This window comes from Nelumbo lutea, chromosome 3 (assembly GCF_056320005.1).
Source record: "Nelumbo lutea isolate HS-2025 chromosome 3, American lotus-T2T, whole genome shotgun sequence".
Classification (NCBI taxonomy): Eukaryota; Viridiplantae; Streptophyta; class Magnoliopsida; order Proteales; family Nelumbonaceae; genus Nelumbo; species Nelumbo lutea.
Window position 1 is genome coordinate 84,506,595 of NC_142686.1, and position 22,315 is coordinate 84,528,909.

The following is a 22,315-nucleotide window of genomic DNA, read 5'->3' on the forward strand; positions in this document are numbered from 1 at the left end:
GGCCCCCATAGTTAAATACACAAAGGCAAAATATTATTCAGGCGGGCAATGGGGCCCATCACGTACTGGGGCTTTGTGCCATGCCATGCCAGGCCACCATTCGCATTGTCGTGTTGGGCTGTGGGTCGTGCCAGCACAACTCACTTTTTCATGTCGTGTATTGCCAGCCCGTGAGTCTCAAAACTCGAGCACGACACGGGGGGTATGGGTTGAGCATGGCCCGATTGAACTGGGCCGTGCCATGCCTGGCCTGTGGCAACCGGTGGGTGGACAAGCCCACTTTGCTGCTCTAAAAATGCCAACATGGCGTTGACATTGCAGAATTTCTTGGCAAATCAACCAGAGTAGAAAACACCTACAAACTAAACATGCCAAACGAAATTTTTTCTTCTTTAGGGAGGGCGAAGGTTATTTTTGCAAAATACAAATAAAGAATAATAATGACGAGGAGAACCATTGCACTAATAAGAATGTATTACAGTTGTGATCACAAGTTCGCAACCCAAGATATTGGGATGAGTTTAAATAAAAATTAAAAGAAAAAACTAATGGCAAGGGCACCCCTGGATAGAGCATCCAGGACAATACATTTATGCTACTAATACAGATAACAGAATTGGTCATGCTTTAGCCATTTGATCTTCCAAATAGTTTCTTTAAATATCAAGTGCATTACAGGACCAGAGAACATTCATGCTTGTATGGAGCAGCTGGAAACCTCTGAGAAAGCCAATCATATCTGTATACTTATCCAAGCAACCAACCATATGAAACACCTAAAGTCAAGATAATGACAATAACCGATGTTGCATCTCACTGTAAATGATATTTGCCATTTGGGGAAAAGGTTAGCTGTAACAAAAAAAAGGGAAAAAAACAAGGTTTAGAATTACATGGGCGTGGGAAATGTTCAAAATGTTACACAGTTCTACATAGAGGACAAATGTTGTGAACCTTATGGAGTGAATGCTTAGCGGGTCTTCTTCAGCCGTTTGGATGGCCTTATCATTTCTTTCCTCGTGTTGTTCTCAGGAGCTTTTCTATCTATAAGTGGCTGCAAAATATAAGAAGCTTCATTAGAATCGGTTATAACAAATCTCTAACTTCATAAAGTGATGTTTAGATATCATGTAGGACCAATTAAAACAAGCTTTTATAGAAAACTAGAACCTACTAAAGGAAATTGTCAATCAGTAACTAGGCAGATATCAAATAATGGGATTATACCTAGACATTCTCCAAGTTAAAACTAGACATGGTTTGATGGCTGTCAAAATCTACTTATCAAAAAAAAAGGCTGTAACAATCTAATATCGTATCTTTTTCATAGTCAAAAGAATACCAGAGTCAGAATATATACAAAGGTTGCCACAACCTTGCAATACAATGTTATAAGACTTTACCCGACCAGACGATTAACCCACGAAAACTAGGAACTGGTTGCCATTCCTGTATTTTAGATCACCAGTTCTTTTAAATTTCTGAAAAACTGGATGACCCATGAAAACTGTTAAAACCATTGAGATTTCAACAATCCAACCAGTTTTTAATGAGCCACCTGGGTCACTATTTTATCACAACTCATAAAATTACAATGGTAAGATTTGAAAATATGACCTGTCCCTAAGGTAAAGTGATATATATCATTGATCCACATCATGTCACTTGTATTTGTTTTTGTTTCTTTAACATCTATCCAAGCTTTCCGACATTACATGACGACTGTTGTTACTGAACCCAAGTTGAGTTATTGCACCATAAAGCAGAAAACCAGATGAGATTTGCATTCATTTCTCATCACAAAACTGTTGAATATTTATGAGGATATACAATGATAGGCAGAAGACATTGTTAGCAAAGGGATTAATGTGTTTTGATGTTCAACCCACTATGGTGAGGTGTATTATTGGTCCTCTACCTCTCTGATCATACCTAAATCCAGAAGTTTGAAATGTTGGGGTTAAAACATTGACGCAAAGTACTGATAAAAAAAATTATGCACCAAGGTATTGCTCTCATGTATGGGTATGAAACCAGATGGATCTCCTTATATTATGGGGGACTGAAGCCTTGAAGAAGTTGTATCCAGTCAGCCAAACCAACATGGTATTGGTAGATACTGAACTGAATAAGCCAAGTCCTAAATACCTAAATTTGAATTGCATACCATCTAGAGAATTTAGAACAAATCAAAATTTGTTAATCTCATCTAATTTGTTTGCATCTTTCAACTTTCTTTTTCTTTTTCTTGCCTTTTCTTTTTTCTTTTGCCTGTTTTGGGGGAGGGGGTATACAATATCCATGTATTTGACCAAGGGGGCATTTGATAACAACTGAAATGGCTGAACTGAATGATTTATTGATTTATTTTTTAGTGAACAAATCATTAAGTAGGTTGTAACTTGTAAGTCATCTGTTACTATGACCTAAATATTTCATTATATGACTATTTTATCCACTAAAAGACAATAAGTCAATCAGTTCAGCCACTTTTAGCCATTATCAAACAGTCCCTGAGTTCTACTAGCAAGTAGACTTAATTCTGGCATGACCCTTTTTTATCAACTTCGAGTCGAGCAAATAAACCTTATCTAAAAGTAACCTTGGTGGGAAAAAAAAAGGTCTATGCAGTTTTTCTAAAGCAGAATTATCTCTTCCACACTAGGGGAATATAAAGTTTAATAGTCATCTGGTTCAACTAAGCACTCCCTTAGCAATGTGATTCAAAGGAAACAATGTCAGAAGAGTAGACCTATTCATAGGATGGATAGCCTAGTGGGCTTGTAGAGATACTTGATGTATTGTAGTTCTATGATCCCTGTTGTACCATAGCATTTATTTTCTTTCTTATCTTTCAGCCCTCCAAGGTCCTCTTTGTAATTATTCTTTTTTTCTCTTTAGCCCTTCAATGGCCTCTTTGTAGATACTTATAACTAATAAGATATATAGGCTCTTTGGGTGTGGGGGTCGTGCATTCAGTTTGACACCCCTGAAACCCTTGGTGTTCTCTTAACCTAGAAGATTGACATGGTATCAGAGCAGGCAATATCCTTCAGCTGCTGATTTGTTTGAGTTCTGGGGTGATTAGTGAACTGTTTAAGGAGAATTCCGATCATTCTCAAATCCTGGTTGAAAATTTTTAAGTGCTGTTTTGGATCAGACGTAGCTGATATCTTTTTTCTGGAAAAGACACCCAGCAGGTCAGATTTTCTTCTTTTTTTTGAAAAATCAGCTGATTCAATCAGACTAGAACTTTGTAGTTGGTGTCACCCAGGCCTTCTTTATCTGTTCATCATTCTGCCTTGAAGTTTAGATCAGTTTTGATAGGATTTCAATCCCATCTTGTTGTTGACAGTCCTAAACTTACCATTTTAGGACTGAGATTGATACAGCCCTTTTTTTTTGAGATTTCTGCAGCGAAACCTCTTTTTTTTTTTTGGTGGAGTATTATTTCAGTATTGTTGTTGATTTGCTACTGATCTTAGTTGGGTGATTAATCACCGGTTTTTTCGACTGTTACCCTCTCTTGAAGTCTGTTAACCTATTTTGGACTGTGAGTGTGTTTTGAAATGTCTAAAAAGACTGATATCGTTCTCATAAAGTTCGATGGAACTAACTACAGCATGTGGAAGTTCCATTTCGACTTCTTTGTTGAAGGGAAAGGCCTAGAGGGATATTTGGATGGGAGGATTACCAAGGCAGATGAAATTGATATCAAAGGATATGCACAATGGAAGTTGGATAATGGGAAATTAGTTTCTTGGATACTCAGTTGTTTCTCGTATTATTGTAACCATGAGAATGATGCATACGGCTTATATGCATGCATATTTGAAGAAAGTGTACCATCAATCCAGCATGTCCAGACAATATCAGATTGAATCTGAAATCTTTTCCTACTGTTAGGGAGATAAGAAGATTCAGGAATATTATGCCGATTTTATTGATTTATAGGAAGAGTATGAACTTATCAATATAGAATCTTCAGATCCCGTAAAATATGTCAAGTATCTCCAACAATACTTTGAGAAAAGAAAATAAAAGTGAATCAGTTCCTTGTGAGACTTAGGCTTGAAGTCCAACATACCAAGTAGAAGAACTATTCCAGATTAGGATTCAGTGATGGGGAAATTGTTGAGGGAGGAGACTATACTTTTAACTACTGCAAGTTTTGATGGAAAATTAATCAACTCTGGGCCTGATACAGCTTTTGTTGTTCATGGAAACAATAAATCTGGTGCTAAGGACTTCTCCAAAATACAATGTTATGAGTGCAAGGAGTTTGGACACATTGCTTCTCACTGTAAGAAGAATGTCTGCACCTATTGTAAGCAGCATAGTATGGTCACATCATCTCAGGTTGACCAGTTAGACCATCTAAAGGTGCCCAGAAGAACCATCCACGTGCATATCAAGTGATTGAGGGCCAAACCACTGATGCTTCCTCTTCTAAGGGTGAATCTTCTACATCTCTTGCATCTATGGATGAAATTCGACAACTAGTATCATCTACTATTTCCTTTGCTTTTTCTGACATTGGCTTGTTTGGTGAGTTTTCTGGGTACTATTCTTCTCAGTATCATATTTGAATAATTGATTATAGAGCAACTAATCATATGATAGGAGCTTATTCTGAACCCCTAGATAACATTCCTAAATCCCATCATAGACATTTCATTACTGCCAATGGTGAAAAACTGAATATCATTGGTAGCAATGACATTTTCCTTAAGTTGTCATCTATTGCCTCCTTTCCTCTTACCAAAACCTTTCTTGCACCTAATCTTACTACTAATCTGATTTTTGTTGGTCAACTTGCTGATGAAGGATATAGACTTACTTTTTCTCATGATAGTTGTTTGATTCGGGACTGGTACACTGGGAAGGTGAAAGGGAAGGGGCGTAGGCTAGGCTGTTTATTTGCATTGTGGAGTTCGAGAATCCTAAAGCACTAGCAATTTCGTCATATCTTAGTTCATTTTCTTCTAAATCTATTGTTAGAAGAAACTGACAAAATAATGTTTGGGATTTATGGCATAAACGTTTGGGACATCCTCATTTTGAAAAGTTAAAATTTTGTTTGACTCTAGTTCTATTTTCTTTCTTTAAGTAATTTTGATATCTTGTGTGTTTCTTGTTGCTTAAGTAAAAGCCGCACTCTACCCTTTTCTCACATATCTGAGCATGCCACCTCACCATTTGAGATTATACATAGTGATGTTTGGATTTCATCTGTTATTTCTCGACTTGGATACAAGTACTTTGTCTTGTTTATTGATGACTGCACCAGGTATACATGGATTTAATTTCTGAGACATAAATCTGAAGTGTATCCTACATTTTGGCTTTTTCATACTATGATACGAGTCCGATTTCAGTCTCATATACATATTCTCCGTTTAGATTCAGGGCGAGAATACACTAATGTAGACTTCTTAACTTACTTGAGAGCATGGTATAAAATGTCCCTAATTTCCCTAATATTTCCATGACATATTTCCATTTCCATGGGTAGTGACACGAAATTTTACTAGAATTGACATTTCCCCAATGAACACTACCAGACTTACGTGGGGTACAAGAGATAGTATCCACGGCATATTTCCATTTTCACGGTAGCAACATGAAAATTTACTAGAATTGACATATTCCCTAATGAACACTACCAGTACTATGTGGAGTACAAGAGATAGTATTATAACATAAGTTGGTGACAATATTGTAGATATGTGAAGTAACAAAGCTATTGTCCACCTAAATTACATGATTACAACTTTGAGCTAGCTCAATATTCATTTCAAACATGAAGTTAAATAATAGTTTCCGTCTTTGTAGTAGATTATTTGGTTGATCTATTACAACCATTTACATTTTCTATGAGTTTAAATTTTGCTTTAACTAATTCTATCATGAAGTTCTAAAGCTTAAGGTTTACAGAGCAACTTCAGAACATATTCTTTTGTCTATAACCTTAGTTTCTTAGTTTTGTTTAATAATTTGGAACAAGATAATAATTTAAAAAGGTGTGCCTATGCTTCTTTTGCCATTTCATAAAATATCATTCTATAGTTGGCATATTTTACAATGTTTCCACTATGTCTATAATTTTTACAATAATTCCATACGATATTTCTGACATTTTTCTTATATTTGGATAATCAACATTTCCACTGACTTCGACATTTTAAGCCTTGCTTGAGAAGTCATGGGATACAAGTTCAACGAAGTTGTCTAGATACACCTCAACAAAATGGAGTGGTAGGGCGTAAGAATGGTCATGTGCTCAGTGTTGTGAAACCCAAGTGCAAGAATCTCATGCACCTTCTTCATTTTGGGTAGAGGCTGCTAGTACTGTTATTTTCTTGATTATTGCTAATATGGCATGTTCCCTCATCAATTATTGTTAATATGTCCCCTTTTCAAAAACTGATTGGTTGTTCACCAGACTTATCTAGCCTACATGTTTTTGGGTGTCTTTGATTTGTTCATCTCCTCCTTGTGAACATTCCAAGTTATCTACTCAGTCTGTTATGTGTGCTTTTGTAGAATATAGTCTAGAACACAAAGGATTTCTTTGTTAGGATCCCTCTGCTCATTGCATTCGTGTTTCTCAAAATGTTGTTTTCCGTGAGCATATCTCCTTTTTTGCTATTGTTGCAAAGTTATCTGCTCCATCTGTTTCCATCTTGCAGAATTTTGACTCATTGGATGCTTCTCCTACTAGTGTAAAGGACTTTCTCGTCTTCTCTCGCAAAAGATTACCTGCCCTAGATCCTAGACCTCCAACCTACTTCCTCCCAGCCCAGATCATCCCCCCACTAATGTTCCTGCAAGTGATGTTCCTTCAAATTCTCTTCCTTCCACATCTCTTTGTCGTTCCTCTCATATTTCTAGACCCCCTGACCGTTATGGCTTCCCTTCAAACCATAGTTTTTTCTTTGTTGTGTTATCTATCATAGATATTCCCCGCTTATATAAGCAGGTCATTACCAATCCTCATTGGAGAGATGCCATGGATGCAGAAATCCATGCCTTACAGGAGAATGCCACTTGGGATTTGGTAGTTCGTCTCTCATGCTTTGATAATTGAAAGTCATTGGGTTTACACAGTTAAGCTGAAATTAGATGGCTCATTGGACCAGTACAAAGCTAGGCTTGTTGCTCAAGGCTACACCCAAGAGTATGGCATTGGCTATGAGGAGACATTTGCTCCTGTAGCCAAGATTATTACAGTCTGTATCCTCCTATCTTTATTTGCTACACATTCATGGGCCATTCATCAGTTAGATGTGAAAAATGCTTTTCTTCATGGCGATTTGAAGGAGACGGTATACATGAAGCCTCTTACAATGGTGATCCATCTCTTGTTTGTTAGTCAAAGAAATCCTTATATGGTCTCAAACAAGTTCCCCAGGCCTGGTTTGAGAAATTCCGAGATGCTGTAGTGGTTGTTAGCTACAATCAGAGTGCCTCTAATTATTCTCTCTTCATATTCAAAGACCTCAAGGCATTACAATCTTGTTGTTGTATGTAGATGATATGTTATTGATAGGGGATGATGAGGTTGGAACCCAAGAACTTAAGTCTCTTCTCCACAGTTCCTTTCATATGAAAGACTTGGGTTCTCTTACTTATTTCTTGGGGCTAGAAGTACATCGTAGCAACCATGGTTACTTTGTTTGTCGACACAAGTATGCATCTGATCTTATTAAGATTGCTGGCCTTACAGACACCAAACAGGTTGATACACCTTTGGAACTCAATGTCAAGAAGTCTAAATTTGATGGGACCTTGCTTCCTGATGCTACTCTATACCGACAACTAGTTGGGTCTCTCATCTATCTTACCGTGACTTTTCTGGACATTTCCCATGTGGTTTAGGTAGTTAGTCAATTCGTTTCATCCCCACGTCACCCCCACATGACTGTTGTCCACTAAATTATCCATTATGTTCATGGCACTTTGTCTCAGGGACTGTTCTTTTCTTCTTCCTCTCCTTTTCAATTAAGGGCTTATGCTGATGCAGATTGGGCAGGTTGTCTTGACACCAAACGGTCTACTATCAGGTGGTGTGTCTTTGTGGGAGACTCCCTTATCTCCTAAAAATGTAAGAAACAACAGATAGTTTTTAAGTCATCTATAGAAGCCGAATATAGGGCTATGTCATCGGTATGTAGTGAGATTGTTTGGCTTCAATTCTTCTTGTTGATCTTAGTGTTGACCTCCCCACACCTATTCCTCTCTATGATGATAAAACTAGCACTATCAAGATTGCATCTAATCTAGAGTTTCATGAGAGAACCAAACACATTGAGGTGGACTATCATTTCATTAGGGATCTATTTCTTACTAGCTCTATCCCTTCCTCATATAGCTTCTGACTTAGAGATTGTTGACATTCTCACAAAGCCTATGACGAGATCTAGACATCTATTTCTTGTGGGCAAACTAATGCTTATGTCTCAGCATCAGTTTGAGGGGGAGTGTAGAGATACTTAATGTATTGTAGTTCCATGATCCCTATTGTACCATAGCATTTATTTTCTTTCTTATCTTTTAGCCCTCCAAGGACCTCTTAGTAATTATTTTTTTTATCTTTATCCCTTCAAGGGCCTCTTTGTAAATACTTATAACTAATAAGATATATAGGCTCTTTGGGGGTGGGGGTCGTGCATTCAATTTGACACCCCTGAAACTCTTGTTGTTCTCATAACCTAGAAGATTGACAAGGCTTGCCTGGCCTGGCCCATTTTTTATCAAGCTCAAGCATATATTTAGGCTCACAGACTCGGGCTCGAGAGCCCAATTATTTTTTAGGCCAGGCTTGGATATATATATATATATATATATATATATATATATATATATATATTAGGCCAGGCTTGGACTATACCACCTAATAGGTGGTATTGGGTAATAACTTGTAATTCTATTTTGTCTTTTATATTTTGTGTATGATTCTTTTTTTTTTTTTTTTGAACTTAGGTCTATAATTGTATCTTGGGCAGCAGCATATTTGTTGTGCAAAATGTGTGATTGGATGGGAACAAGTTAAAAAGTATGGAATTAGAAAATAGAACTAAGATATTGCATAACGTACACCCGGACTACAGGCATGGGCTCAAGAATAGGATAATAATCAGGCCAGGCTAGGGCTCAGGCCTGGACATTTTCTGTTAATTAGTAAAGCCTGGCCCGATCCCAGCCCATGAACAGCTCTAAGCCTTGTGTACAGTTAGAGAGTCAACAGGTTCTTATTTCTAAAACAAGTTTAAAGGAGTATTTTAAAAGGCATGGGAGGCGTACACCTGGGCCTCCAGGTGAGGTGCCCCCACAACGCCCTGAGGTGCATGCCTCCACATTTTAAAACATTGGTTTAAAGTGCCACTTCTTCCAGAACATCTAACTACTTTGCTAATGAACAGAGAATTTGTAGAAAACCTGTATATTGACTTTAGGTGGCACAAAATCAGCAACTGGTAATTGAAATTATGGTCATGAATAAAAAACTTCAGCTACAATTAAAGATATAAATAATATGCAATAACACTAATCAATCCACCAGTGATACAGTTGAGCCAAGAAATGTGGAACTTTTCCCTTATGGTTCATGAAAACTGAGAATGATGCAATAATTGGAAGGTCAATATTATCCTACCGGGAACAAATTAAATGGCATCAATCCAATCCCTACTCCATGCTAGTTATGCCACCATGCTATCAATAAAGTTTCAGCTACAAGAAATGGTATTTCACTTATGAGTTTGTTAATGCCATGATACCATCTAACCATCAATACTATAAATTAAAGATATAAATAATATGCATCCCTACTCCATTCTAGTTATGCCACCATGCTATCAATAGACAGTTCCAGTTACAAGAAATGGTATTTCACTTATGAGTTTGTTAATGCCATGATACCATCTAACCATCAATTATAGTAATGCATATAAGGCATATCCGATGCTAATCTTGATATACAGAATGTAATAATAAATTAAAAAGGAGAAGAAATTTCTAACCTCTTCCCATTTTCTTTGGAGTTCAAGAAGTTCTTGGCAGTATGCAAGACACTCAGCATGATACACAGCAGCCAGATTTTTAATCAGGGCCTTTCTTTTGATAATGCCAACCACTACAAAAGAAAAATGGAAATAAGCATCTACCAACAAAAAAATCAAAGTAAGAATCAAATAAATGAAAGAGGAAATATCTAGTACAGGTACAAAGGAAAAAAGAATAACCACACATACATGACCAACCAACTCATTGATCAGTCTTGTACAAGAGTATCTCCTAGTTTCAGACTTGGCCCTTTCTTGTCTATATCGTCAGTTGGAAACCATTTAGAGATGTTGCTTTGAAACCAATACTCAACAATATCATCAGCTGACCAAATCAGGTTGTCAAGGCATTGACTAGGCACCTTTGGCTTGGCACTTCACCTAAACGCCTTGTTTACAGCAACTATGTGCCAACCTAGGCGATATATGTGCTCACCTAGGCAAATAAAATTACAAGGCAAGTGCCTTGTTGCAATATCATTCAAATTTCTACATCTTACTATTATGTATGTTGCCACATTCTATTATATACTATATACCATTTATGCTTTGTTTAAAGTTACACTATTGAAATTTAAAAGATCCAAAGGTTTTGAGAAGAGAAAGAAAAAGGAATAAACATATGAAGAGGTTTCTTTCTTTTTTTTGTTTTTGTTTTTGTTTTTCCTACTCTCTTTCTCTTACATTACATAAACAGAAGCTACAATCTTATTCTCTTTCTCTTTCACTTACTCTCTGTCTTAAATTTTATCATATAAAATTATAATGATTCTTTAGTTGCTAATTTGATATGAAATTGTTCTATTAAATACTTATTATATTAGTATCATTTTTAAGGTATTGAAATTAATATAATTGAAATACTATTGTCCTAGATATGTTGATTTCCCATGTTTTGAGAGGAAATTTATTGTTATTAATAAAGAAAATTGCTATTTTTCTACTTAATATACATGCTGAATTGCATATAAACCTAGAGAAGTAAGAAAAACTTAGTTTTTTTTTTTTATTTTATGAAATTCTTATCGCCTAAGCCCCCTCCTAGGATGACTAGGCACCCCACTGTCGCCTAGAATCAGCTAGGCCCCTTGGCAACTATGGGCTAACATACGCATGCATCTGTAGGTACAAATTATGGCAAAAGAATGGAGTTTAGTCAATATATACACCAAAATCAAGATTTAAACCTAAATAAATAGTATAATCAAATCCACAAAAGTTCAAGAGAGCACCCCCCCCCCACCCAAACCCAAAACACACGCACAAACAAAAAGGAAGAAATTAAAGACTAAGCTTCTGGGTTTAACACTGAAAGGATGCTCTAGAAGCACTAGAGAAAATCAATACTTCTAAGCCAGAAAGTGTCATATATCCTTCAAAGCCCAAAGGAATTAATTAATGTACATATATTTTATATTGTTAGGATCATCTCCAAATTCAAAAAAAAAAAAAAAAAAAAGAAAAAAGAAGAATAAAAAAAAACTAGAGAGGAAAATAGAAACCCTAGAACTAATCGAATCAAAGATTGGATGAAAGAATTTTCACGACTAATTTACACAAAACAAAAAATAGGAAAGTAGGAAACCAGAACGACGATGAAGGATAAAGATCATTCTAAGGCATCTAAACCACGGAAACCAAAATGAAATCGAAGCCAAACCCTCGAAATAAAGTTTCGAAAGAATACTGTTCAACTAAATATCAAAGTTAGGGCTTTCAAGATCAAGAAATATATCAAGTCAACTGAAACCAAAATTCTGAGAGAGAGGGTTACTTCGGCTGGGATCGAACCGAAGAGGCGGATGAGAAGAAGGAGGAGACTCTCGGGCTGCGGTCGGCTGAGACGGAGGAGGAGGAGGAGGAGCAGAAGGATCTCCTTCTTCACCCATCGGCGTATTTTAGTGCGTCAAGGATTGAAAATATCTCTCACTCTCGCTTGACGATCTCTGTTGCGTAGTCCTTGCTTTCTTCCTGGTATAAAAAGCAGGAACGTGTTACTTGAGGAAAGCAAGAACCAGGTCCAGGATGAGTTCTGCCTCTGCTTCTGAATCTCTCTCTCGTATCGGACGATATGCGTAACATCGCGACAAGTCGTATCAGAAGAACGAAACAAACATATCGGCTGGACTATTCAACGTCACGTCGCGTTGGCACAGTGAAGTTGCTACTTTGAGATGCGTCCGATGATCATCTATCTGATAATGCGATGGGTGGGAAGGAGAGCAGGCTCGGAGATTACAGTTGCAGCTTGCAGACGCCAGGCGGATGGATGGATGCGCGGTTTGTGGGGGCAGAGAAGATAGATTGCAGGGATTGTTTCTGGACTGGCCCGGCCCGTCCAGGGTTCGTTGACATGGCCTACTGAGGATAAGGATCGGGACCCCCATTGTTCTATCGAGATCGATTGGATGATGTGATTGATGATCTGAAAGAAAGCATGCTGATTTTTGGTGTGGGACCAAACTGAACTGACCAAGCGATGGTAGGTCCTGATATTCTGAATGTCTCCAACGTGGCAAATTTCAAGGGTCCAACCGTCCAGACAAATTGATAGCTGGTGGTCCTGTTTCTGCAGAACCGACTCCCGAGCCAATTGGGAAGTTGTTGATTTGGGTTGGGATTGGGTTCGTCAAGGGAATTGCTATGCAATTTGACTGGGTCGGGCTGCAGCTGCATGCATATTATGGTGACGACGGGAAGCCTCAAGCCTGGCCGGCCATCCCGGCCCGGAAATTAGGCCCACTGCTTTGCTTTTGCCTTTTGGGTTGTAAATTGTAATTGACTGTAAACACGGTTCAAGAAAATTGACATATGAAAAGATGGGCATAAAATATAAAAATAGTGGGTTGTGGGGCCAATCATCATGGTGGCATATTTTAAATTTTTAATTGATGATAGTGATATAGACTTCAGGTCAACACATAATGTGGTCAATGTAAGAATTTCAAAATCAAATCAAATAATACAAATCCACAAGAGTATAACCATCACATCCGGATTGGTTGATTGATTGTTGACTGGGTCACTGGGTCTTCAATCTTCATAACATGGATTAGTGGTTTACTCGAAACAGAATTATGACCGGGTCATTTTGTCTACAGTACACCAATGGATGAACGAGTCAACGAGGTTTAAAACAGTAGACTCCTTGATGTATTTAGGTGTCATTTTAGGTTTTATTCACTCGTAATGTAAACTAAATTTTAACTGGATGCAAAATTTCTGGGTACGTTTGGTTCTCAAAATCGGAATCGGAATTGTCTATTCCTCCCAGCTGTTTGTTTCACACCAGAATGAGAATATATAAATTCTCATTTTTTAGGGAGGCGAAGGAAATGACCATTACCTCGGGAATGCCATTCTATCAGGAATAATAATGGAATTCTGATTAATCCAACGATTATGAACCATTCCAATTCCAGTTCATCAAGTTTTTATTGATTCTCCATCCTCATAAATTTATAATGATTTATACATTTCGACAGGTGGGGGATTTTATTAAAATACAAGATATTGTATTATAGGTTAAGGTTTTAGTAAATAAAACAAAAAAATAAATAAAAATTAATGATGTAGAATAAACCATAAAATTTCTAAATTTTTTATTTGAATTTGTATATATTTGTTTGTGTGGTTAATTATTTGCAGTTTTGCATGTTGTACAATCTATATGTTTTTTTTCTAAATTCTAAAATGCCATGAAATTATCAATGGTGGCTCTGTAGGTAAATTAATGATGTAGAATAAACCATAAAATTTCTAAATTTTTTATTTGAATTTGTATATATTTGTTTGTGTGGTTAATTATTTGCAGTTTTGCATGTTGTACAATCTATATGTTTTTTTTCTAAATTCTAAAATGCCATGAAATTATCAATGGTGGCTCTGTAGGTAAATTGTCTAGCTTTTATTACAGACTTGGGATCAAATCTTATTGCCACCATGGTTGTGAGGGGTTATGGGCATGGGGACAAGCTACCCTATTTTGTAGCACCATGAAGCTTAAAAACAAAAAAGACATGAAATTTGCACGACTCTTTTACCACTTATGATATACTACTCACCACGCTATGCGTACAAATTGCTACTTAACCAATCACTAGTGACCACGCCACTATTATGTGCACATGAGTGAGTGCATTTTTCTTGCATTAATTTCCTATCATGCAAAGTGGCAACTATATATATATAACCTAAATAAAATGTTATAATCTTATAATCTTTTATTTTCATGCTTTTAACTATTACCATTACCAATTTAATTAATTACAATGATGACATAAAATAAAACAAAAGAAAAAAATCATAACTTGTCATTTTTCCTTTTCCTCTTTCATATTTGATACTAAACATGTATTTATTTACAATGGTGACACTGTTAACTATTTACAATGATGCCACTAAATTTCTATCTTTTTCATCTTTATCAAAAATTGTCTTTATCTCTCATTTTATTTACAAGTGGACCATGTTGGGTCTTGTTGTGCGGGTCGGACCAGCACAACCCTCGGCCTAAGCCCGTGCAGGCTTGTGTCGTGCCGCAAGCCACATCTTAGGCCAGGATGGGCCACGAACTAGACTAAGCCATGTTTTTTGTAATTTTGGAAAAATAATGAAAATTTTAACATAAATTAAAATAAATAGACAAAAATTTTAAAAAGATCTTAAAATTTTTATTTTATATGAATTTTGATGTATACAATTGAAAATAAAATTATATATTATATAATTATTATCGGGCCACAAACTGAGTTAAGCCATGATTTTATAAATTAAAAATAGATAAAAAATTAAAAAAAGATCTTAAAATTTTATTTTATATGAATTTTGATGTGTACAATTGTTTATATATGTAATAATAAAATATAATAATATAATAAAACTATATATATTAATCTATTATATTATTATTGTATATCATATATGGCCCGAGCCCGTGCCATGCCATTGGTTGAGCTAGTCCACGGGCCAAGTCTTAGGCCAGGCTAGGTCACAAACCAGGCTAAGCCATATTTTCAAAAAAAAAATGAAAAAAATAATGAAAAGTTTAACATAAACAAAAAAGACAAAAATTTAAAAAAAAATTAAAATTTTATTTTATCCCAAGCCCGCACAGGCCCATGTCATGCCATGGGTCGGGCTGGTCCATGGGTCAAGTTTTCAGCCATGCTGGGCCACAAACCGGTGTAAGCTTGTTCATAGGCTTGGTAGCCTGAAAGTTCAATCCAACCTATTAACAATACTAAATTAATTAATTAAATAATTTGAGATTATCTTTACCAATCTTGTGTTGATAATACATAAAGTTTTATTTGTTTTTTACTTATTTTACTAAATTATTTAATTAGTTAATAATTTAATAATCTAACAAATTATTATTGCTAGCAAAGTAAGACATATAATCGTGTATATATTTATATATATATATATATATATATATATATATATATATATATATATATATATATATATATATATATTTACTCTCTAACTTCATTGTCTATTTATCTCATTTATTTTACTAAATTCATTTATTTATTAAATTAAATTAAATATTATTTAACTATTTACAATTATTCTACTATATAAAACAAGAATACAATGACAAAAGTCTTCCCTCCCTCTTTCATTCTATTACCAGATGGTCATGATTATTTATTTATTTATTTGTTGTTTTATTTTATTACACTAAATATATTATTATCCATAACCTTTTATTTTAAATAGATCTTTTATTTCCAATAAACTTTTAAATATTAAAAAATTTACCTTTCACAATTTTTTCCTATACAATAATTTACCTTTGACAAGTCACTTACCATCATGTTTTGTCCCTACAACTAGGACTCCTTCGCTAGTATATACTAAAACACATTATTCTAGAAATTTTCTCATTTTTTTAAATATTTATTTTTTATTCCATGTCATTTTTAAAACAACCAACCAAATGCTCTCCTTCTCTATAAGAAATTATCTAAAACCTTTCCTCTTTCTTTCTCTCACATGTTCTCGATAAGCTAAATAATATCATCTCCTAAAATTTCTCCTAAACTACCTCCCCAACTATTCCCCAATTTCTCCTAAATTATCTCTAATTCCTATTTATCTCATAAATTATCTATAATTTAGTAGAGACTTTCTTTCCTAAATTATCTCTAATTTCTATTTATCCTCTCCCACACTTTTTATATAAATATATTTCTAAAGAAAATTTTAATTAAAAATTTAAAAATCATTTAATATTTTAGAAAAATTATATAATAACTTTAGAATATTTATTAAAAACATAAAAAATAATTATAATGGATTTAATAATGTTCATATTATTATTAATTTTATATTTTTACAAAATATTTTATATATATAACAAAATATTTAATATAATGTAATAACTTTAAAATAAATAAAATTCAAGTAAAAAATTAAATGTTTTGTATATAACTTAAATATTTAAAAAATAACAAAATATTTAACATAACTAGATTTTAAAAAGTTAAAATAATGAAATTATGTAATAAATTAAAAAAAATTAAAAGTAGAAAAATAATTATAACATAAGATTCAAACTAATAATAATTTTATATTTTACAAAATTAATAAAAAATTATGTAATAATAGTATAAACTATAATTTTACAGATTATTAAATTTAATAAATAATTAATATATTAAAATTTAAGTAATGACATTATTTACATAACTAAGTAATATTGTACATAACTAATTTCACTTATATCAATTAATAATTCTAGAAAATAACTTTAAAATTTTAATATTTATTAATAATAATTTTAAAATATTAATATATGTTTATTATATATTTATCTATACTAAAATTAATATTTGTTGCATTTTCAGTAATTATATATATATATATATATATCTTTTTTGTGATAAATATATTTTCTATAATTATGTATAAATTTATTTTTGTTTTGTTATTTAATAGAAAAATTTTAATAATTGGATATTAAACTACTATTATTTAACTTTTTAAATTTAACTTACTATACTTATTATGTTTTTGTTATACTTTATTGATTATTATTTAGTAGAGATTAAATTATTTATTGTATTATTTAATATATTTTATAATTATTGTATTTTTGTAATTTTTATTTTTATTTTATTTTCATTATCAATATATTTTCAATAATTGTGTACTTTTGCTATAAATTTTCAGTAATTGTTAGAGACTAAACTACTGTTATTTATTAGTGATTAGACTATTAATTTAGCTGAAATTAGAAGTTGTTTGGCCAACCAAATTGACCCGGTTAGATTGGGGAATTGGTCATTAGAAACCGACTAATCATTAGTGAAACCAACCAACTCGGGTTATATCAATTTGGGTCGATTTTTAGTTTGGTCAGTCGGTTATAAAGATTTAAACTTAACAAATTAAATTTAAATTAAAAAATATATAGTGAAATTATTAAAAATTAATGTAAAAATTAAATTTATGATATAAAATATTTTAGACTAAGAAATATGGGAATTTCCCACTTTCTCATATTAAAAAATTATATTAAAAATGTAAAATATTAATTTATATCTATAGTCAAGTCGTTCAATTTTGGTTGATTTACAAATGGCCAAAAAAACTGATCCAACCTGGTCGTGGTGAAAAATTGTTGAACCAAAGCTGACTGAAAATACTAGAAAACTGACCAACTTGGGTCGAGCTAGTCAGGTTGGTGGGTTTCATCAGTTTGATGAACAACCCTAGTTGAAATTAATTATTATTAATTTTTGTGTTATAAAAAATATGAAAATAATATATAAAATATAACTATTTATTAATTATTTTAAAAATAAAAAAATATAAAACAATTGTATACACTTATATGTGTTTCTATTGTTTAGTTTTCACTTAACAAATCCCGTACATCACACGAGTCCCCACTAGTATAAGCAAAAGAAGGGCATGCCAATCCTTCTAATCGTGAATTGGGCTTTCATGCACACTTTATAACATGTTTTGACCGTGTTTCAAATATTCCATGGTGGACTTAATATGCCTTGAAGACCTTTGGTGACGATTCTGGAATCTCCTTCAATTATAATTCTAGTATGCTACTAGGTGGGCTTCAAGACCTGCAAGGGCTTCTGCTTCACTGATGGAGCACTACCTACACTTTTACACGATACAAACAATACCCTTCCCATCCTATTTCGAGCTACAACTCCAATGGCGTATTGATCATTTGCCTTTCGTGATGTATCAAAGTTGATTTTTATTGACTTGGAATCTGGAGGAGGAATCCATTTGATGAGGATGTTTTCTTCTTGGTTCTTGGTTCTTGATCTGTTTGGTTGCTTTAGTGTTGAGGCTATTATAGTCATTATAGTATATTTTAGCTTTCTTCATTATCGTATTGGGTAATAGGTATTTTATATTAAAAAATTTTGTTGTTACGGTTTTACTATATATACCATATGATTATACACGCGTAATCCATGAGTGATCCATTTTCCCCTATTCTAGTTGGTTTTAGTATTCTTTTCCACCAACCCAATATATTCTCATTTTCTATGGGATAGAACTGACATTGACCTGTTTCCCTCCAAATGCGGAAAAGATATGGTATGAAAAGGATTTTAACTCATCAAAATCCCTCACAAAGGACAACCCAATCAAAATCCCGATGATAACATCATTGGTTCTGATATTATTATCGGGAGCGGTTTTCGATACACGGCGTGAATGTATTGTAGGGCGTTGTGGGGTGAAGATGTAAATAACACTTCATTTAGTACCAGTCCAAAAGTATAGACACGAACGTAAATCAGTGAACGTGTCCGGTCCAAAAACGCTGACACAGGTTGTTGCGAAAATCCGGCTAGAAGGAAGAGACGAAGAAAGCGCCGACACGAAAACGCGTGGGCCGTGGGGCCAGTTGGACGTCAGCAGCTATGCTCACAGTCACAGGAAGTAAAATCCACTCGACCTTTCGTTCCTAGAAAAATCAGTTTCAACTTCGAACCGTTTTCCATGTGGATGATTTGTTTAATCGCCAACCACTACGTGCGTTTCCTTCTCCCCTCTCTCTCTCTCTCTCTCTCTCTTTATAAAAGCCTCTCCAGCATTCCTCGCTACGACATCTCTCGGTCATCTCAAGCTCCATAGGCATAGCGCATTGGGCTCTCTCATCTTCTCTCTCAAAACCCATCTCACTACATTCTCTTCAAGTGTCTTTAAGCAAAGATTGAGTTGGGTTTTCTCTCATAATAATATAGACATGGCAAAGGAAGTCAGATCTCTGAAATCCTAGATTGAGGTTGCACCAGCCATGGTTATCTCACCCAGAAAGTCGTCTAATTCTCCAAAGTTGGAGACGATCAGCGAGGAGAAAGCGGACGAGTTCGAAAAAGATGCCCAGTTATAGTAGGTGTTTCCCAAAATCTTGTTTGTTTCGGTTTTTTCTTCCTTTTGTACGGAAATGCCATGAGGGGTGGCCAGACTTTCATTTGTAGCTGAAGAAAGGAGAGAGGTGGAGTTTGGAATAATAGATGAAATACCCCTGTAACATACCTGATTTATGAAGTAAATTTTCTCTAATTCCATGTTTAGGGTTTAGTCCCAGATCGAGCTCAGCCCTAGTGTGGCTGTTTCGAGTTAATAATGAGAAACCAGAGTTGGCCCATGGCCCATGGCCATGGCCATTACTAATTTGCTTTCTGTAGATGCAATATTCAGATCTTTCCAAGTTGAACTTGACCTCCCAAAAAAACAGAGATTGATCGCATTGGTCGTTGGACAATCTGGAGACGCTCAGCAAGCCGCCCGTGCCGTGCCGGCCCGTGGACCTGCCTCCTTTGGGTTCATTAACTGGTCAAGCCCGGCACGGCCCATTGGCACGACCCCAGGTGGGCTTTGGGTAGAGGTGTAAATCGGGCCGTATTACTCGTGCCCGACACGAACTTGGATCGGCCCGGCATGGTACGATAGTTCGTGGGCCATGCCAAACCCAACATGATCATGTGGGCTATGTTGGGCTTGGGGTTTTAGGTCCACGGGCCGGCACGACACGATCAAGTGGGTCGTGCTGCTCGTGGCCCGCAGGCTGGCATGACTCATATATATTATTTATATATATATTTTATACGCATTTATATAATATTATATAAGTTATAATTATATAATAATATATAATATATAATATATTACTAAAATAAATAATTTTTAAATTTTATTATACTAATTTATTTAATTATTGTATATATAAACAATTATATACACAAAATTCATATAAAATTAAAAATTTAAGTTTTTTGCCAATTTTTCTAAATAAATAGCTTTAGTTCGATGCACGGCCCGACTTAACTTAAGGCTTGGCCCATGGGCCAGCCTGACCCGTAACATGATATAGCACGGCATTGGCCCATACGGGCTTGGGCCATGGGTTGTGCTAGGCCGACCCCCAGAATTTTCACCGGGGAGGGCGGCATGATCCATAACGGCCCGCACTTTGCACGAACCATCTACGGGCCAGGCCGTGCCGGGCCACCTCTAGCCTTGGGCAGGCCATGAGAATTGTTAACTTTTATCCATTAAAGTTAATTGTTGTAGATAAAGGTATTTGTGATTTGGTCCTTTGCCGCATGCAGGAGATTGTGTGCCACGATCCGTTATCTAGAGTAAACCAATTCGTAGTGGCGCATCGGATCCGGTCCTTTTGGCAAAATCCAAATCAGTAGTGGCGATGGATGTTTAGACAGTAGTGAAGATGCAAGCACTGTTTAGGCTGTTTTTTTCGCTTGATGAGGCTACACAACAGGGGGTAGCCCATCCCCTTTCCCTTAACCGCCCTAACGCTTGGTGGCAGCTGGATTTACTTCGTTGGATGCCCAAATATGGATGCGCTCTCTAGAGATGAATTGCTTATATGATGGATGCCCGAATTTAGCTGATGGAATATGGTTTTTTCCTTTATTAGGCCATAAGTGAATGTCTTATCTCTCATAAATTAGTTGTATGGTGGTTGAAGTTAAATAATTATTTTTAATAATTGCGTATTTTTGTTATAAATTTTCAATAATTATTGGATATTAAATTATTTTATTTATTAGATATTAGATTATAAATTTAGCTAAAATTAGGAGTATTCACAGGTTGATTTGGTTCAGTTGTAGACTGTTTGGCCAACCAAATTGACCTACTTAGGTTGGTGAATTAGTCACAAAAAACTAGGGATGTAAATAAATCATATCAGTTTCGAATCAAGGTATATCTGAATTCGATCTGATACTATTAATTGTAAATCCTGGATATGATACACATGGATCTGAAATCGAATCTGATGAGAAAGCCAGATTTTCGAATCTGATTCGATCCGTTTTGATTTAAAAAAATAATAAATTATTAAAATGAAAATAAAATATAACAATTTAAATAAAGAAAAACAAAATCTACAAGTATCTTTTCAATTATTTTCGTTATATATATACATGCTTTTATAAATAAATAGATAATATATAAATTTACAAAAATGCAATATAAATAATACATTTATAAATGAATAAATAAGTAACATATCTATGTGTTATATATATATTTATATAAATAAATAAATAAATAAGATATATATTGGATTAACTTTTATCAAATCAAATAGGGGCCAAGTGATTTGAATTTGATTCGATTTTTTATCGGATCCTATTATCTGATCCAATCCGAAGATTCGATTTGGGGCTATCTGAATCCAAGAATATAGGGTCAAACTTCGGATTGGATCATGATCTGATCCATTTGAACCCCTACTCGAAACCAACTTGCCATTAGTGAAATGTGCCCAACTCAGATTGTATCAGTTTGAGTCGATTTTCGGTTTGGTTAGTCAGTTCAAAAGTTAAACTTAAAAAACAAAATTGAAAATTAAATTCATGTCATAAAATATTTTAGACTCAGAAATATAGGAATTTTCCCACTTTCCCATATTAAAAAAATATATTAAAAATATAAAATATAAATATATATATATATATATATATATATATATATATATATATATATATCTATGGTTGGGTTGTTCAATTTTGGTCAATTTATAAATGGCCAAAGCAAAACTGATCTAACCTGATTAGGTTGAGAAAATGTTGAATCAAAGCCAATAAAAAATACTAAAACTTGAGTTGGTTGGTTTCACCATTAATATTATGATGAGCAACGCTAGATGAAATTAATTATTGTTATTTTTGTGTTGTAAAAAAGTATTAATAGTAGTATATATAAGGTAAAATCTAAGA

At 34.4% G+C, this 22,315-nt stretch overlaps 1 protein-coding gene across 1 annotated transcript; it reads right to left on the bottom strand.

Moving 5' to 3' along the window:
* Positions 1 to 428: 428 nt before the first annotated feature.
* On the bottom strand, positions 429 to 12,859 carry LOC148866156 (uncharacterized). The gene is made up of 4 exons (XM_088979906.1): positions 11,842 to 12,859; positions 10,026 to 10,138; positions 955 to 1,054; positions 429 to 852 (listed from the first exon to the last, which is right to left on the bottom strand). Exons 1-3 carry the CDS (start codon positions 11,954 to 11,956, stop codon positions 971 to 973), a joined length of 312 nt encoding a protein of 103 aa, XP_088836032.1. The 5' UTR covers positions 11,957 to 12,859; the 3' UTR covers positions 429 to 852; positions 955 to 970.
* Positions 12,860 to 22,315: the final 9,456 nt, after the last annotated feature.